Source organism: Paramormyrops kingsleyae, chromosome 14 (assembly GCF_048594095.1).
Source record: "Paramormyrops kingsleyae isolate MSU_618 chromosome 14, PKINGS_0.4, whole genome shotgun sequence".
NCBI lineage: Eukaryota > Metazoa > Chordata > Actinopteri > Osteoglossiformes > Mormyridae > Paramormyrops > Paramormyrops kingsleyae.
In genome coordinates this window covers 22,790,568-22,808,860 of record NC_132810.1, presented here as the reverse complement: position 1 = coordinate 22,808,860, position 18,293 = coordinate 22,790,568, and the positions used below count along the sequence as shown (strand labels likewise).

Genomic DNA, 18,293 nt, shown 5'->3' with positions numbered 1-18,293 from the left:
TTGACAAGTAGTTAAAGAGTTTGAAAACTGTCATAATATTTTTTGGCAATATATCTACAGTATCAACAAACCATTGTAAATGTGATGCAACTGTGATGTTTTTCTCATGTTATATAGGTGCCATTTGTATAAAAGTATCTGTTATTGATACATCTGCTAAGAAATAGCCTTCACCTTGAAAGATAAAAGATTGTTAATCAAAGGATTCAGTTGTAATTTAATTTAAAAACAGTTATCCTATAAGGTTAGAATGTTTAAGTGATGTATTTTAAATCAGTTATCTGCTGTGTTGTGTAATGATTGTATAATTTGTAATGTGTAATTAAATGAAACTTGCCTTGAGGTAAGATCATTCTAAACTCTACCTCATATCTCCATTGTTACCTTACAGATATTTCCTCATACCAACATCCCCACAGCCCTGAATATGATAACAGTATGCATCTTTAGAAGATGGATGATGAATATACATCCGTATCACACTTTGGACTCACAGAAGTTCTAAGACTAATTCAGAACACAGCGATGAAAGAAATCGCTGGACTTTACCTTGCTGAGAGCAGGAAGGATCACTGACAAGGGACAACTTGCTCTGAGTGGTGTCCATTTTCACCTCGGAAAAGTGAACTGGTGACCGGGTTACTGCGGTAAGACCTGTGCCCTATCTAACATAATCCTTCCTAATGGGATTTCTGGTTCTGAGAAAGACCAGCAACACTAAATGCAGTAGATAAAAATGCTAATCAGCTGTTAATCCCGTCCATCTGGACATCCGTTTTACATACGTTTAGCAGGTATTTGTGAATTTAACCTTTATCTTGCATTAATAGATGAAATGGATGACCGTGAGAACTTTGACCATGCCCCTAAGCCCATTTCTGCAACTATTCTTTATTAATATAACTGTATGGAAAATTGTCATTTTTAAGAGCGTTATATTAAGGTGGTTTAGTGAGTAATACAGTAACACTTTAAGGACTCGGGGTTAATATCGCAGCCCTACTTTGAGTGTGTGGAGTTTGCATATTCAGCCCTTGCAACTCCTCCCTCAGCTCAAAGATATGAATTTAGGTGAAGTGGTGTTTCTGAATTGTCTGAAGTGTGTGATTGTTTGTGCCTGATCATAGACTGATGTTCCATGCAGGGTGTCCCCTGCTTTGTGCCTGATCATAGACTGATGTTCCATGCAGGGTGTCCCCTGCTTTGTGCCTGATCATAAACTGGTGTTCCATGCAGGGTGTCCCCTGCTTTGTGCCTGACTATAGACTGGTGTTCCATCCAGAGTGTCCCCCGCTTTGTGCCTGATCACAGACTGGTGCTCCATTCAAAGTTGTCCCCTGCTTTGTGCCTGATCACAGACTGGTGTTCCATTCAAAGTTGTCCCCCACTTTGTTCCTGATCATAGACTGATATTCCATGATCGGTGTTCCCTGCTTTGTGCCTGATCATAGACTAATGTTCCATCCAGGCTGTCCCCTGCTTTGTGCCTGATCATAGACTGGTGTTCCATGATCGGTGTTCCCCACTTTGTGCCTGATCATAGACTGGTGATCCATCCAAGGTGTCCCCTGCTTTGTGCCTGATAATAGGCTGGTGTTCCATGCAGGGTGTTCCCTGCTTTGTGCCTGATCATAGACTGATGTACCATGCAGGGTGTTCCCCGCTTTGTGCCTGATCATAGACTGGTATTCCATGATCGGTGTCCCCGCTTTGTGCCTGATCATAGACTGATATTCCATGATCGGTGTCCCCTGCTTTGTGCCTGATCATAGACTGGTGTTCCATACAGGGTGTCCCCTGCTTTGTGCCTGATCATAGACTGGTGTTCCATACAGGGTGTTCCCCACTTTGTGCCTGATCATAGACTGATATTCTATGATCGGTGTCCCCGCTTTGTGCCTGATCATAGACTGGTGTTCCATGCAGGGTGTCCCCTGCTTTGTGCCTGATCATAGACTGATGTACCATGCAGGGTGTCCCCTGCTTTGTACCTGATCATAGACTGGTGTTCCATGCATGGTGTCCCCTGCTTTGTGCCTGATCATAGACTGGTGTTCCATACAGGGTGTCCCCGCTTTGTGCCTGATCATAGACTGGTGTTCCATACAGGGTGTTCCCCGCTTTGAGCCTGATCATAGACTGATATTCCATGATCGGTGTCCCCTGCTTTGTGCCTGATTATAGACTGGTGTTCCATACAGGGTGTTCCCCGCTTTGTGCCTGATCATAGACTGATATTCCATGATGGGTGTCCCCGCTTTGTGCCTGATCATAGACTGGTGTTCCATACAGGGTGTTCCCTGCTTTGTGCCCTGTGTTGCCAGGTATAGGCTCTAGGCCAGGGCAATTCAAATCTCGGTCCTCAAAGCCTGAGCACTGCTGATTTTCCAGCCTTCCTTTACCTGTCAGTCAGGTGTAGTGCTTGCATGTAGTCCTGTTCCAGGTTCTCCTCTCCCCAAGAACGCTACAACTTGGCGACGAGTGATAAATAGATCTGAACCCGAACAAACATAATAAAACCAGCTGGTTGGATCACAAGGAGCATAAAAATGACGACTCTCCCGCATTTTCCGACGTTCGATTTCCACTCCGAAACCAGCTCAGTCGGCTCGCGATGGAAAAAATGGCAGAATAGATTCGACAATTACCTACAAGCGTTCAACGTAGAAGAGGACAAGCAAAAAAGAGCACTCTTACTACATCATGCGGGACCCGAGGTGTTCGACATTTTTGAAACGCTGCCGGAAACAGGAGAAGATTACGCTACTGCGGTAAGAAAGCTAAACGCCATCCAAATAATTGCGCCATCCAAAGAGAACGTCATATCACCCCGACAGTGGATGATCTGATTTATGATTTAAACGGAGCTGTATGTTTCACAAAACTGGATCTGAATGCTGGATATCATCAGCTTGAACTACATCCGGACTTTACTTTACATACGACGTTTACAACTCATGCAGGGCTCTGGAGGTACACTCGTTTGAATTTTGGAATTAGCTCAGCTGCAGAGGTTTTCCAAAATACAATTCAGCAAGTCCTCCATGGCATCCCAAATGTCAGGAACATGAGCGACGATATCATAGTCTACGGGAAAACACGAGAAGAACACAACACCAGTCTGCAAGCTGTATTCAAAAGACTTAAAGAGAACAACCTCACCCTCAATGAAGACAAGTGTGAGTACAGCAAGAAGAGACTAGACTTCTTTGGATATGTGTTTTCAGACAAAGGGATTTCTGCAGATCCGAAAAAGATAATAGCCATCAAGAACCTTTCAGCCCCACAGAATGTGTCCGAAGTACGCAGTCTGCTTCGCATGACAACATACTGCTCACGTTTCATTCCGGACTATGCAACAACCATGCAGCCGCTGCGTGAACTTGTCCGGAAAGATCACATGTGGAACTGGGGACCCGAACAACACGCAGCCCTGGACAAGCTGAAATCTCAACTCATCCAGAATGCTACAATGTCATATTTTGATCCAAGGAAGTCATCAACACTTCTTGTGGATGCAAGCCCAGTTGGTCTTGGTGCGATACTGAGCCAGCCAGGCGCAGACGGGTCTGGTAACAAAGTGATCGCGTATGCCAGTAGAGCACTCATATCTGTAGAACAACGTTACTCACAAACAGAAAGGGAGGCCTTAGCAATAGTCTGGGCATGCGAACACTTCCACTTATACCTGTATGGCTCACACTTTACAGTCATTACGGACCACAAATCTCTGGAGCTTATTTTCAACAATCCTCGAGCATCTCCACCAGCCAGGCTTGAACGCTGGAGGCTGAGGTTGCAACAGTACACATTTACAGTCCAGTACAAAGCAGGGAAAGGCAATCCAGCTGATTACATGTCGAGGCATCCTGCTGACGGACACCACACAGACTGTTTAGAAAATGCAGAAAGCTATGTCAACTTCATAATTGACAACACAGTTCCAAAAGCAATGACTTTGGATGAAGTACGACGTGAAACTGGGAAAGACTCCGTCCTGAAGATAGTAATAAACGAGCTAAACGGGAAAGGCTGGGCACACTTGAAGCAGACCATATCAGATGTAGAACACGCAAAGCTAGCAGCATTCCATAAGCTGAGACATGAGCTCACAGTCAATGCATCGCAAGACATTGTCCTCAGGGGAAACAGACTCGTCTTACCTGCATCTCTCTATCGAAAGGCCATCCAACTTGCACATGTGGGACACATGGGTATCGTAAAGACTAAACAGTTGATAAGAGAGAAGGTATGGTTCCCCGGTATAGATGCAGAAGTAGAGAAAGCTGTGCAAGGATGTTTTCCATGTCAAGCAGCCACAGTCCAACATCATACAGAACCCCTTAAGATGTCTGATCTTCCCACAGAGCCATGGATGGAAGTCTCAGTGGATTTTACTGGTCCCTACTTGCTGGTAGTAGTTGATGATTATTCCAGGTATCCAGAAGTGGAGATAGTCAAGTCTACAGCAGCCAAAGCTGTGATTACCAAACTGGACAGGATATTCTCAACCTTTAGCATACCCGCAATAGTCAAAACCGACAATGGCCCACCGTTCAGTAGTTATTGTTTTGCGGATTTCAGTGTGTATCTTGGTTTCAAACACAGAAAAGTAACTCCATATTGGCCCAAAGCGAACGGAGAAGTTGAGCGCTTCATGCAAACACTCAAAAAGACAATCATGACCACGAACGCGGAAGGCAAACCGTGGAAGCAGTGTCTGTATAGTTTCCTAAGAAATTACAGAGCAACACCACATGGAACCACCCGAAAGTCGCCAGCAGAATTACTATTTGGAAGAAAGCTCAGTACCACACTTCCCTTAAATCCACAGGACAGGAAGAAAACGGACCTCAGTGATACGGACCACAATGCAAAGCAACGAATGAAAAGGTATGCAGATCTTCGAAACAGAGCGAAAGAATCCAGGATCAAAGCAGGTGACATTGTGCTCTGCCGACAACCTGTGACAGGAAAGCTGACGACTCCGTATGAGATGAAACCGTACAAAGTGACAAAAGTCAAAGGGTCGATGGTAACAGCAAGTCACCCAGGAAGATGCATTACGAGAAATTCTTCATTTTTCAAAAGGCTTCCACCCCATCTCACAGTTGAGCAGAATGGAATCTCTGATGATGATGATGACGATGACATCAGAGCTCAAGCATCAGATTCAGATGTGCTCCAGGACAATGTACCACAAGGCCCACGGCACCCTACCACCAATCCGAGACACTCTGAATTTTCTAATACCCCTCGATATTCCCTTAGAACTAACCATAGGGCCCCAAGATATCTGATTGATGAAATGTGAAATGCTGTCTTTCAATATGCTATTACTTGTAGTTCATAAGTATTGATTTGCTTCGTTGAATATTTCCTGTTCCAATGTTTTGACAGTGATAGCTTGAGGCAATAGAAGGACCTTCCTAGTTTGTAATTTGATTATATAGAATGTAATCTGCAATTTAAGAGTCTGCGTGGCAAGTAGATTCTCGTTCTCGAATAAGGGAGGGATGTAGTGTTTGCATGTAGTCCTGTTCCAGGTTTTCTGTTCAGCATCCGGATTCTGACGTAAGCACGTCAGGAGTGAGGACGTAACTAGAGGTGTGTAATGGTTAGGGGGCAAGCAGCGGATCGGTAGGAAGTAAAACGGCATGCTGGATAACAACTCTTCCTGTCTATGTGATCTTTCTTTCTCCTCTCCCCAAGAACGCTACATCAGGTGTGAAGCCTCTGACCAATCAGAATCAGTAATTATTAAACTAACTACCTGGGAGACCCGAAAACAAGGCCTGGATTTGGAATCGAGGTCCAGATTTGAAGAGTCTTGCACTAGGCTCATTAAAACATAAGAACATAAGAACATAAGAAATTTACAAACGAGAGGGGGCCATTCGGCCCATCAAGCTTGTTTGGGGAGAACTTAACTAATAGCTCAGAGTTGTTAAAATCTTATCTAGCTCTGATTTAAAGGAACCCATGGTTTTAGCTTCCACTACACTAGCAGGAAGACTATTCCATACTCTAACTACACGCTGTGTAAAGAAGTGCTTCCTCAAATTTGTTTTAAAATGTTCTCCCGCTAATTTCCACTTATGGCCACGAGTTCTAGTATTTAGACTAATATTGAAATAGTCATTTGGCTGAACAGCATCCAGACCCGTGGATCTTATAGACCTGGATCATATCCCCCCTTAGTCTCCTTTGCTCAAGGCTAAACAGATTCAGCTCAGCTAACCTCTCCTCATAAGACATTCCTGTAAGACCAGGAATCATTCTCGTAGCTCTTCGTTGCACCTTTTCTAAGGCAGGACCTTTAACTGGATATGAGGTTAGAAGATGGATGAAAAGCCATTAAACTTGTAACCAATCTCTATATAGCCGATGTCTATATATTTTAGGAACATTTTAATGGGTCTTCTCTATTTTTATAAATTGTAAGGAAGTGTTCCAGATCCGATCCAGCTAATCCCAGAGTATATTGCTTGATTTGTTAATTTGGATTGTTATTATATAGTAAGAAAAAACAAATTAAAAATTAAAAACAAAATGTTAAGGACATATTATATAAGGTCATTTCATATCTAATTCTACAAGCAGATAAATATGCAATTGTTTTTTTTTTTTTTAGATTTTCTTTTTTTGAAAAAAATAAAAATAAAGGTTGGGTTAGAATAGTGGCATAGTGGTTAGCACTGGTTTCTCACACTCTGGGACCAGAGTCAAAAAAGAGAAAGAAATGTGTGATATGTAGTACAATAACAAGGTGAACTATAGTTATTGAATGATGTTTATCTGTGTGCACCCTGTGATGGGTTAGTGCCTGTAGCTTCCAGGATAGGCTCTGGACCCCTGTGACGCTGTGTAGGGCAAGTAGGTATGAAATAATGGATATATGGAAAAAAATTGCAGTTCCAGGAACATTATCAGCGATGGGAAACAAATGTTTAGCAGAACGATAGCGCCATCTACTGGTCATGCCTAAATACAGTAATGCATATCCACTTTGTATTCAGGTTAACGAGTAGTCCTCCAAGTGCTGAATTGACGTGATGATTGATGTCCCTTTCAGGTCAACTATTAGCAGATTAAAAAGAAAGCACTCACAAAACGTTGATACATTTTATACACTACTGAGTCACACCACTTGACAAGTAGCTGTCATATAGCATCAGTTTATTAACAAAATTAGCAATAAATGTTGAATACATGTTGTGTAACTGTAGATAATTTTGGAAAATGCTGTTTAAAATGTTGCTAAATGATAAGCGATTAATTTCTTGTATATAATAAAGTGTCCCCTGTCATAAGATGATGCAGTTTTAGCACGCCATTATTATCATTATATAACATATATATATCCTTTTGTGTAGTCATAATGGATCATTGCATTTTGTGTAGAACAATTTAAATCAATATTTATTTGTTTATTGAAACAATGGCTTGATTTCATCTGTATGTTTATACTAGTAATATTTGTAATCACACAGAAATTAAAATCTTTTAAAATATTCCTAAAATGACCAGATATACACATTTTTTTCTTTTATATTCCCTTACCTTTTAGTGTGAGAGGCTGGTATTTCTTCATGGAAATTCAGGTTATCTGTGTTTGCAGTCTCTTGAAGGCCGTTGCTGTTTTTAATTTTTTTTTTTGCAGTTTCCTTTTTAGTAAAACCATCATTCTTAAAAAGTCGTCCCCTGAGACAATACCTTCACATATTTAATTAATCTTTTAATTAGCGATTTTTATCTGTGATTCTTTTAGAGATTCTGTTTGTTGTTTTACCTCTGAAGCCCAAATTCACCTACTGAGAAATGACACAGTCTTGTGCTTTTCTTCTTAATAGTTTAATTTCCAAACCACCAGCATCTCTTGCAGAAATGGGGAATCAGAACCAGCACATCCAATGCCAGTGGTTGTGATTCTCAAACACGGATTATGTTTTGAATTAATGCTGTGTATTAGCATGTATTAATGAGTCCTATATATGATATTTTAGACTGGCACAGGTCTGACTATCTGTTTTTCATTCTCAAATGCTCCCAGTTGCTCCCAGAGAGACCAGTCTGATTTTGGGGATACTTTTTGATATCTCTTTGTATTTTAAATGAGAAACAGGGCTAAGAAAATAATGTCTGCCTCTTCTCACCCAGGTCACTTTCTCTTTCACCATCTCCATTCTCGGCTAAAGCTGAGAGGAGGATCCCCAAATACCAGAACAGCTCACTGTCTGAACAGCTTCCTCCCCCAGGCCATAGTCCCCCTACGCAAAGACCCATGAGAAGCACACTGGTGCCAATGGGACCTGTTCATTGTCAGTCACCCACCTATTGACTCCACACCTATCTGCACATACCCCAAACAAACATGCATGTTGTTTATTCATATTGTCTCTAAACTTACCTGCACATACCCCAAACATACATGCATGTTGTTTATTCCCATTGACACTAAACTTATCTGCACATACCCCAAACAAACATGCATGTTGTTTATTCGTATTGATTCTAAACGTATCTGCACATACCCCAAACAAACATGCATGATGTTTATTCATATTGACTCTAAATGTATCTGCACATACCCCAAACTTTTTAATATGTCTGCATGTTTGTCTACATGTTATTTTCAATAGCACATTCTTCTTCTCTATGTCTCTTTTTATCTTTATTTATTGTGTTGCATATTTTTGTCTTGACTGTTTGTTTACATTGTGTACTCATGCCACCACCTGGCAGGAGTACACAATGATTCTGAAAAACTGAAGGAACTTGTTTCATGTTTTGTTTTTGTTTGTGGGGAACTTCCACCCTATTACTAGATGATGCACAATGACTCTACCATGAACCTGTCCTACTTAAAAGTTTTATGTAGCATTTTATAACCCAGAGCTTATTTTTAAAATTGAGCTTTCAATTTAATTTCCTTAACCAGGGTACTTTGTCAGCTCTGTATGGAAGCCAGGATCAAAATGTATTAGCTTTACAGGAGAGGAAAGAATGTTAATTAGCAAATTAGATCAAGCACAAACAGTCAGGATGAATTTGGCCAGAATGCAGCAGTATTAAAAATGCTTTGAGTGTCTACGGTCAGCAGAATTAGTATCCCTTCTGGTGAGATCCATGTCTACTCTATTGTTTCAAACAGGGCCACAGGAGAGATTTTTGATGTGGGAAGGACCAAATAGTAAGCAAAAGGTCTCAACTCTTAAGCTTTTCCAATCATGTTTAATTTAGTACAAAACATTTTGATTGACGTTGGCTGACATACATACAATGTTACAGTGTTGTTTGGTACAGAATTGCCAATAAACCAGAAATGGCCTATTTGACAATAGCATAAACAACAAATTTCTGTACAGTTTGTTGCAAGTTTAAATTTACTGAGCCCCAGTATATATAATGTTATATATTATGTGAGATAGATTTATAGATTTATTCTAACAGATATAAGTTTGTGATGCTCAACCCAGTTTGATGAGTTCAAACATCACAGTACCCAACCCTGTTTAGGGATACTTACCAACGTTTTGTTTTATTTTTCCCCTCAGAAGTGGTGAGGATGTATTGGGGTCTCTATATAACTGGGGGGGGACGTGCCCCCCCATCCCCCCTGCTATCTGCACCCCCTGGTTGTAAACCAACTCCACAACCCCTGTGGCTTGTGAATATAAGCAACATAATTCCTTTATTCGTTCAATTAACATTTTTATGTAAATAGTGTCCTGGAGCAGGCTTATGCATGCTGTTTAATCTTGTGCTTGTATTTTGCTTATATGTTATTTTATATTATACAAACGAAGTTCATAGTATATAAAGTTTTGTTCAAAGTTCCCAAACAAACTTGTTTTGCCCTGGATGAAAGCTTCAGACTAGCCTCTTGAAATACCCTAGATTTTAATCTGGCCAACTCACTCTTTAAGTGATTTATCACTAAAAGCCTCCGCTGTCCACAACAAAACACTCAAATGTTATCGCTTTCAGGTATGCGTCACAAAAGAAGTCGCAATAGGAAAAAAAAAAAATCAAGGTTAGGTTCCCGTTCTAATGGTATACTTGCGGTAAATGATGCCCTTCAAAGTACACAATTTATGCCTTAATAAATGACATTACGACAGTATCCCGAGACTCTGTCATAGGCAATTTGCTAGCTGAAGGCTGGAAACTGTGTTTGGACATATTAGGATACATTACGCTTTTTTCAAGATGATCATTCGAAGTACCATGGCGAGCAATTCTTTTTGAGCCCCGTCAAATTGCATTTAAAGCATTTATACTTTCAAGTGAAACACAAAACACTATATATCATAAAATTATAAATAAAATTATTCTGATTTCCTTAAAGAATGTTTGCATCTTTTGATTCTGCTGGCTCTCCTCATGTCACTTGGACATCCTTCCTCAGTCAAACAACACGTTTGTATGTAGGCTAAGTGGTGTTGCTAAATTTCTCATAGTGTGTATGCTGCCCTCAGTGGACTGGCATCCCATCCAGCCTATGTCCCTGCCTTGTGTCCAATGCTGAAAAGGAAAAACTCCAAGCCTCCCAGAACCCTGTCCAGGATAAACGTTTGGAAGACTTATCTTTGCGTTTATGTTTACTTCCTTGAAAATGGTAAATAGATGCAGATACAAAGCCCTTATTTCCATTATCCAGCCAGTTCCAAACAATAAACATCTGGCATGCGGCAAAAGTACGTTAAAATTGTAATGGTGATGAGGCTGTAGTTAATGATCATTATAATAATTATTATTATTATTCCCAGTTTGTGTTTTCTCCTCTATGATAAATCCTCAGATCCTTTGGGAGCAGTAGCTTTTTAAAAGCGCTTCATTATTAATACCGCTTTGTGTTTCCATTTCGTGTTCAGTGTGTAGCAAAGCCTTTAGCAAGCAAAACATCAACTGAATTTAAAATTTTGCTGCTAGCATTTGGTTGACTCTATTTTAAACAAAACCACAGATGAAAGAAAACGCTTTTTAGAAAAAAATTAAAATTTACACACAAAAAATTATAACTATTTTGAAAGAATCATTACTGCTAAATCACCGGCCCTGCAGTGGGTAAGCAGTAGATCATTGTTAATTATTTCATTTTAATTAGTCACTCATGTATTTTTATTCCTGCCTTTTCCCTCCTACAATTTAATTTTTTTTTTCAGTCCAATTTTACAGAGAGATTAGAGTAATCTTGTAATAATGACACCTTTCGTCCTCTCCGTCACTTACAGTGGGGGTGCCTAATTAATTTAGGTCCAGTTTCAGTAAATCTGACCTTTATGCATTCAGAGCATGCATTAACACCTATCCTTCCCCTCCTCAACCAGTGCAGGGAAATTGTATCCTAAGTTCAACAAGTTGCAGCTACTTAATAATCCCTGATGTCTGACGCTAGTGATGTTCAATACTGACATTTTTCCCCCTAAACCAAATCTCCTCGTCTCTGCCGTTAATGTGCTCTGCGTCATACCTTAGCGCCTCCCCTATCTTAAGGGACACAAAAGGAAATATCTCCCTAAAGTATTGCCCTTGAAAAGGTTGTCATGCAGGTATGGGTATAAAAGGAAGGAAATTTGGAGTTCTGACTTTACGGGAAACAAGCAGGTCAGAAACCAGTACGAAAGCTGCTCCCAGCAGACAGAAGGAGAAATCATACCAGCTGAGAACGAGAGACCTGTTGCAGGAATAGAAAAGAAAGAAAAGCAGGTAAAAAGATTTAAATTTGCATCATATATGGAGTTTGTGTTATTATTACATTTGTGAGCCAGGAAATTTGCTAATGCTACAATATCAGCTTTTGGGCTTCCATTGCAATTGTAATTTAAATCTACTAATGATGAACAATTATATAAAAATCCAGTGTATTAATTGCAGGACTTTTAATTTTTGTATAATTCACATGAATTGAAACATGAAAAGGTAAGCAAGGAAAGCAATTTGGCAAGCAAAGACTTCTATTTCTATGTTGTATGTGTGGTGTCCTATGAGAGCGATTATTCTGTCGTGTAACTCTACTCTCTGGCTGTGGAGGAACCAGTTCTATGTGACACATTATGGGACTTTTAACTAGGTACTAGGTCTTGGTCTTCATTACACCACTAGAGGAATATATTAGGTAAATACTTTATTTATTTACTTATTTTTATATATTACTAATTAGAGTAATAGTTGACTAACCTGAAGAGCATTCATGGGTGAGAACCAATGAGTTTGAATGATATTCAAATATCGGTTAGGTACTTTTTAAGAAATATAGTCAAAATGAGTGAAGTATCAAGCCACGCTATTCCATTGTCATTTGACAAACATGAAACACAATCTCAGTTCTTTAGCGCGTAAGACAGCTAGAACAAAGAAAAGTTTAAGGATAAACAATAAATAATAGATTATAAAGTATACAATGATGACAATGAATATTACAAGTAAACAGTAGGTGCAAGACCGTGCATATACTGTAGACAGAAGACAGTGCAAAATAATGTCGTAATGCAAATATGCGGGTGGAGACTTTTTCTATCAGCGTTTACGAGGTAGGTGGGGGGGAATCACTGACTGTTACCCTGACGCTTATGTCTAGTCATTGGGTGCAACTTTCCATCTGCAGTCCCGTGTCAGTCATTGGCATGACGATGCTGGTTCCAGCTTGGCTATTGGCTGTGACCGTGCTGTGTGCGCATGGCCAGGGAGTGACTGGGCAATGTTGGGAACATACAAAATGCAGGGACCTCAGCTCAGAAAAGAGCATCCAGGTGAGTGTCCCAGCATCCACTGCATCATTACCTTCCTGCCAGTGCATGTATATAATTACTCCCATTCATGCCATTTCACACTTTGTGTCCTGTATCTCTACCCATTCATCCCATTCAGATTTAATTACAATATCTGGCACAGATAATACAGGATAGTCTTATGTATGAATCGATAAATTTCTCCGTAACAATATATTTGCACACAATATCTAAAAATGATCCAGACTTTAATAAATGACTTAGTTCAAGGAAATAAATTGCAAATAACATTTTGTAGCATGTAAATGTGTTTTTCCGAATGGAAATATATGCTGAAATTTTTTAAATGTGAAATGATGGAGATAAATTTGAAGAGTGTGCATCACTGTTAATGATATTTAGGACAAGTTGACTGGAATTGTGCTTTTTTATGTGCAATTTATAATACAAACCTTCTAAATGATAATTTTTTATCACGTTTTAAAATTTTAAATTAAAAATATTTGTCACTATATGCTGCTTGCACTGCCTTTGACTTAGAATAAAATACGAAATATGAATTAAAGATTAATTATGAATTTAAATTTTCCTTATTTATATAAATTACATCATGTTAAAGAAAACATCAGTTTTGATTGCTGGTTTGTAATGTTTCAATTCAGGAATGTATAGAGCAATGCAGATCTGACCTTACTGCCGAGTCCCCTATCTACCCCGGCAACGGGCACCTTCGCCCACAGTCAGAGCCTGACGATAGTGACGGCAGTGTCCTGCTGGCCACCCTGCCCACCCCCGATGTGGACACACTTACCGGGTACAGAGGAGTAGGGCTCCCGCATGAGAATAAGCGCTCCTATTCCATGGAGCACTTCCGCTGGGGCAAACCTGTGGGGCGCAAACGTCGGCCCATCAAGGTGTACGCCGGGGTGCCGGAGGAGGAGGCCACTGGGGCCTACCCAGAGGAGGAACGGCGTGACCTCCCCCACGATCTGGACTATGCCCTGGGGGAGAGCAGCCTGGCCAGCGAGCATCCGCAGTCCACCATTCAGGAGAAGAAGAACAGGCCCTACAAGATGAGCCACTTCCGGTGGAACGAGCCCCCAGCCAGCAAGCGTTACGGTGGCTTCATGAAGTCCTGGGACGAGCGCAGCCAGAAGCCCCTGCTGACTCTGTTCAGAAACGTCATGATCAAGGACACCCAGCAGAAGAAAAATATGGGGAACCCACAATAGCAGAGAAGGAGGGGATCCATCGGCATTGTCGTCGACAGAGGCGGCCAAACAATCACTTCACTTTCCATTCACCGTTTCCAATAAACCACTATTTAGTCACTGTGCCATCCCCAAAAAACACAAATATCATGAGTGTTGACCAGAAGGTTTACTGTCTTAGGCATCAGCTACCTTAACACACAATGTACTCAAAAATAAATTCTGAATAATGTAATTAAGAAATGCTTTTGTGATTAAATGCAGGATTATATAATGAGACAAAGCCCTTTTTCAAGATATACAGAAATATTGTAAATTAACTTTATGGGAAACTATAGAAATATTCTTGCAAACATTTTCACTTATTTGATAGTTATAGTTACAAAGTAGTATGACCTTGCAAACCCTATAATGAAAACAGGTATAAACACAAATGGTGATAAACAGTCATGTTTATCATTTCTGCAGGGCAAAAATATTTTCCCCAATTCGTTGTTCAAACACACATCTCAATTCCATTACACTTAAGCTATTTCTTTTGTTTTAATTTCAGTTTACTTTTAATCAAATTTACTTTACTGATAAACAGTCTTGGTTTTTCTATATATTTAAATTTCCGTACAAAAATTGACCTGCTATGATGCGGTACAAATAATTATAACAAACAAAAAAGGAGTTGAAAAAAAAGAAATATATATGTTAAAATTACCCACCAAACTATCAAAATTTACTATAGTCAAATAGAACTAATTATCTACCAACAGATACTGTCAAATAACTTGATGGTGTTGCCATGAGTTAATGTCAACAGGCACAAAGCAGTGACAACAGATCACTTGCTTTTGCCCAATACCATCCCCATGGAATCTGAAATATTTCCATACAGCCGAAGATGAATGTCTCTTGATGACCAGTCAGTTTGCTTTTCTCCTCCAACACATTTTTGTTGAATTTCTCATAAATGCACCACTTTATCCGTGAGTCCAACTGCAAGGACGAGAATGATTACATTTTCGCATCACTTACTGATATTCTCAACCCAGCAGATATTTACATTGCACATCGTGCAGGCTTGGTTTAAACAAATAAATTATTAAATATCAAAAATGAAAAACAAAATATGTAGACAGAAAGGTCAAACCTTTGCATTTCTGCTACAGAATATCCTCAGATATTGGATTGCATTGCAATTCCATCTTATAAAGCTTCAAAGTACAAAAAAGCAACAATATATCCTAGCAAGAAGTTTAGCTATTTCTTTTCTTCCTTGGTTTATTTGTCTGCTTTTATTAGTATGATCATTATTTTCTTTTCAAAATTGACATTAGGAAGGATCAACCTTGGGGGTGTTTGTGGCAACCAGTTGTGTCCTAAAGCGGGAGAGAACAGAATCGTAAATAACAGCCACAGCTCCAGCTGCCAGGGTAAACAAAATATCTAAGTAGAAGCGATGCCCCAAAGCAGTGAGTCACGTAATGAGAATGGCTCCATATGGATCAATGTATGCCCCAGTTCAGCTGTCAGAGTTTCATATCTTCAAGAGAAGAATATCACAGCTCAAGGCTCATATACTGACAGCATCTGAGGCAGCCACATCATTGTCTAATAGTCACTTATGTTAAAATCATTATTTCTAAGTACAGGATACTCTGGGTTAGCACTGTTTCTATTATTTTTTATGTCAAATATGATCAGAGGGAGCCTCATATGCTGTATTGTATTCTAAGCAATGAATTGCTGTTCCAGTCAGGCTGTACCCTGAATGTAATACCGTGGAATACCAATCTGTAATGCCGGGGATAAACTCCAGGCTCCCACGTGACTTTGAGCATGAAAAGAAACTGGGAAAGGGATGGATGGATGGATGCACTTACAGGCTGCTCACAGGAACGTAAACATGCAATAAGACTTTTGTCAGATACAAAAAACGAGCATTGCAGTTACTAGATCGATAGAATGATGGATTCCTTTCTGCCGTTCACAGTGCCAATCTTACTGTTAGAAACCAAGGAAACTACGGAAGCGCTTACTCCAGGATATACATAGCAAGCGGTGCTTGGTGAAAGCTGGGAAAGTCGTCAAGGATCACAGTAACTCAGCCACAAACTGTTCAAACTGATACTGTCAGGTTGACGAGAAAGGTATAAAACAGGTTTTCAGTTGATCTTAGGTATACTTTAGACCAGGGTTACCCACGTGCTCCAGAATCCAACACAGTTTGCAGATTTCCCTGCTCACTACACATGTTAATCTACCAATTACCAGCTTTTTCAGTCCCAGAGGCTGCTGGGATTGCTGTAGTCGCTGTGTGCCCTTATGTTGTGTTGTGCGCCTGTTGAAGTGGTTGATTTGATTTGAATTATCTGTAAAGTATATTTGAGTGTTTGTGTGCCAGCACGGTTACGTGTGTGGTTGTTGTTGTTGTTTCATTTTTAACTTTTATTTTTACGTGTGTACTTGTCTGTCCTTGTTAATTGACAGCGTGAGTGTTACCGACAGCTGCGGGCGCGAGCGGCGTTTCTGTCTGCGTCCTTCGCGTCAAACACCCGCGGGTAATATTATCGAACATCGGTAACATTAACTCTAAAAGGACAGTTGCTCTTGAGCTTTGCTCGGTCGCCGGTCGGGGCCGGGAGGACATTTTCCACTTTTTTTCCCGCTCCGGCAGTAGCGTGCTTTGAGAGGGTTTTTTTGTGGTTTTGTGGCCTCCCTAGAGCAACTTCGCTTTAGTTTAGCTAAACGTGGTTCAGCAGGAAGTTAGTCTCGGGTAAGTAATTGTTAATTTGGTTATTTTAAAAGTTTAATTTAAAGGTTGTTATCGCTGACGCTGCCGGATAATTTATAATAAAGTACCGATTTAACGCAAGTGTTAATTTAGTGTTTTAGTGTACTCGGCACTTTGTTTTAACTATACGTTAATTAGATCAACTGAAAGTTTAAATACTCTATATTAATATACTGGGCTGGGAGTAAAGGACGGGGACATAGTGAGTTAGGTAATTATGGGGCCAGCTCAGTGTTGTGTTTGCAAGATCATGAAGATGTTTGCCCTTCTGGATGCTTGCGTCCAGTCGGACTTCGTCTGCGAGCGATGTAAGTTAGTGGACTCACTCATGATCCAGGTTCGTGACCTAGAGGAGCGACTGGCTCTCATCCAACATAACAATGAGTTAAAGGAGAGAGTTTTAATACGCCTTCTAGGGAGACTGTGTGTACAGTACGTCACAAGCGGGGAGGGGGGAGAATGATGAACAGGTAGGTAGAGAGAGCTGGGTGAACGTAGGTCGTAGACGTAGAAAAGGGTGTACACAATTCACAGAGGCGGCATCACCTGAAGTAACGGTGTCTAACCGCTTTCAGGTGCTTCCAGCTTTAGAGCCGGAAGAGACTGGGGAGGCAGGTGGGCCCTTGGGCACCAAGGAGCCGCCTAACCCCAGTAGGAGGGAGGTTGTGGTAGTAGGGGATTCAATTATAAGAGGTGTAGATAGTTATGTGTGCACCCGTGATAGAGGGTCCCGTACGGTGTCTTGCCTGCCTGGTGCCCAGGTAGGGGACCTTCTTGATCGAGTGGACAGGCTTTTGGCCCCAGCCGGGGTGGATCCAGTGGTCGTGGTGCATGTTGGCACCAATGACATAGGAAAGGGCAGAAGGGCTGTTCTGCAAGATAAATTTATAGAAGTCGCGGATAAGCTTAGAAGCAGAACATCCATGGTGGTGTTCTCTGGAATACTTCCCGTGCCACGTGCAAGTCAGGCTAAGTTAGCTGAGATAAGGGGATTAAATGCGTGGCTAAAATGGTGGTGTAGGAAAGAGGGGTTCAGGTTTATGGGGCACTGGAAGACCTTCTGGAACAGGTGGGACCTGTTCAAGCCGGACGGGTTGCATCTGAGCCATCGGGGAACCAGTGTATTGGGGAGGCGTATGTGCAGAATAGTTGAGGAATGTTTAAACTAGGGACTGGGGTGGCAGGGAGGTCAGTTAAGAATTTATGTGGGGAGAGACGGAAAGCCCAAATAAATATTAAAAGTAGCCACTGTAAAAGGCCTACCATTAGTGGTCTGTATTTGAATGCTAGGAGTATTAGAAACAAAATTAATGACTTAGAGGCTTTAATTTCTTCAGACAATTACGACATTATAGGAATAACTGAAACATGGATGAGTGACAATGATGGTGATGAATATAATATGGATGGTTATACGTTGTTCCATAGAGACCGGATAGGCAAGAAGGGAGGTGGTGTTGCAGTATATGTAAAAGTAAACTTACAGGCAAGGGAACTCACTGATAAAAATAAAAATTCAGAAGCTGTATGGATCAAACTTGATGCTAAAGATTCAAATGGCCT

General features: G+C 40.7%; 1 protein-coding gene across 1 annotated transcript; it reads left to right on the top strand.

Annotated features, from left to right (window-relative positions):
• The first annotated feature begins 11,577 nt into the window (after window positions 1-11,577).
• Window positions 11,578-14,137, top strand: pomca (proopiomelanocortin a). Its single transcript, XM_023791955.2, has 3 exons — window positions 11,578-11,712; window positions 12,611-12,755; window positions 13,397-14,137. Exons 2-3 carry the CDS (start codon window positions 12,630-12,632, stop codon window positions 13,964-13,966), a joined length of 696 nt encoding a protein of 231 aa, XP_023647723.2. The 5' UTR covers window positions 11,578-11,712; window positions 12,611-12,629; the 3' UTR covers window positions 13,967-14,137.
• Window positions 14,138-18,293: the final 4,156 nt, after the last annotated feature.

Bases quoted from the DNA above. Each gene is read 5' to 3' on its own strand.
- pomca (XM_023791955.2), top strand. From the start codon at position 12,630: ATGACGATGCTGGTTCCAGCTTGGCTATTGGCTGTGACCGTGCTGTGT. The intron at 12,756-13,396 runs GTGAGTGTCCCA...GTTTCAATTCAG, and splicing joins GCTCAGAAAAGAGCATCCAG to GAATGTATAGAGCAATGCAG.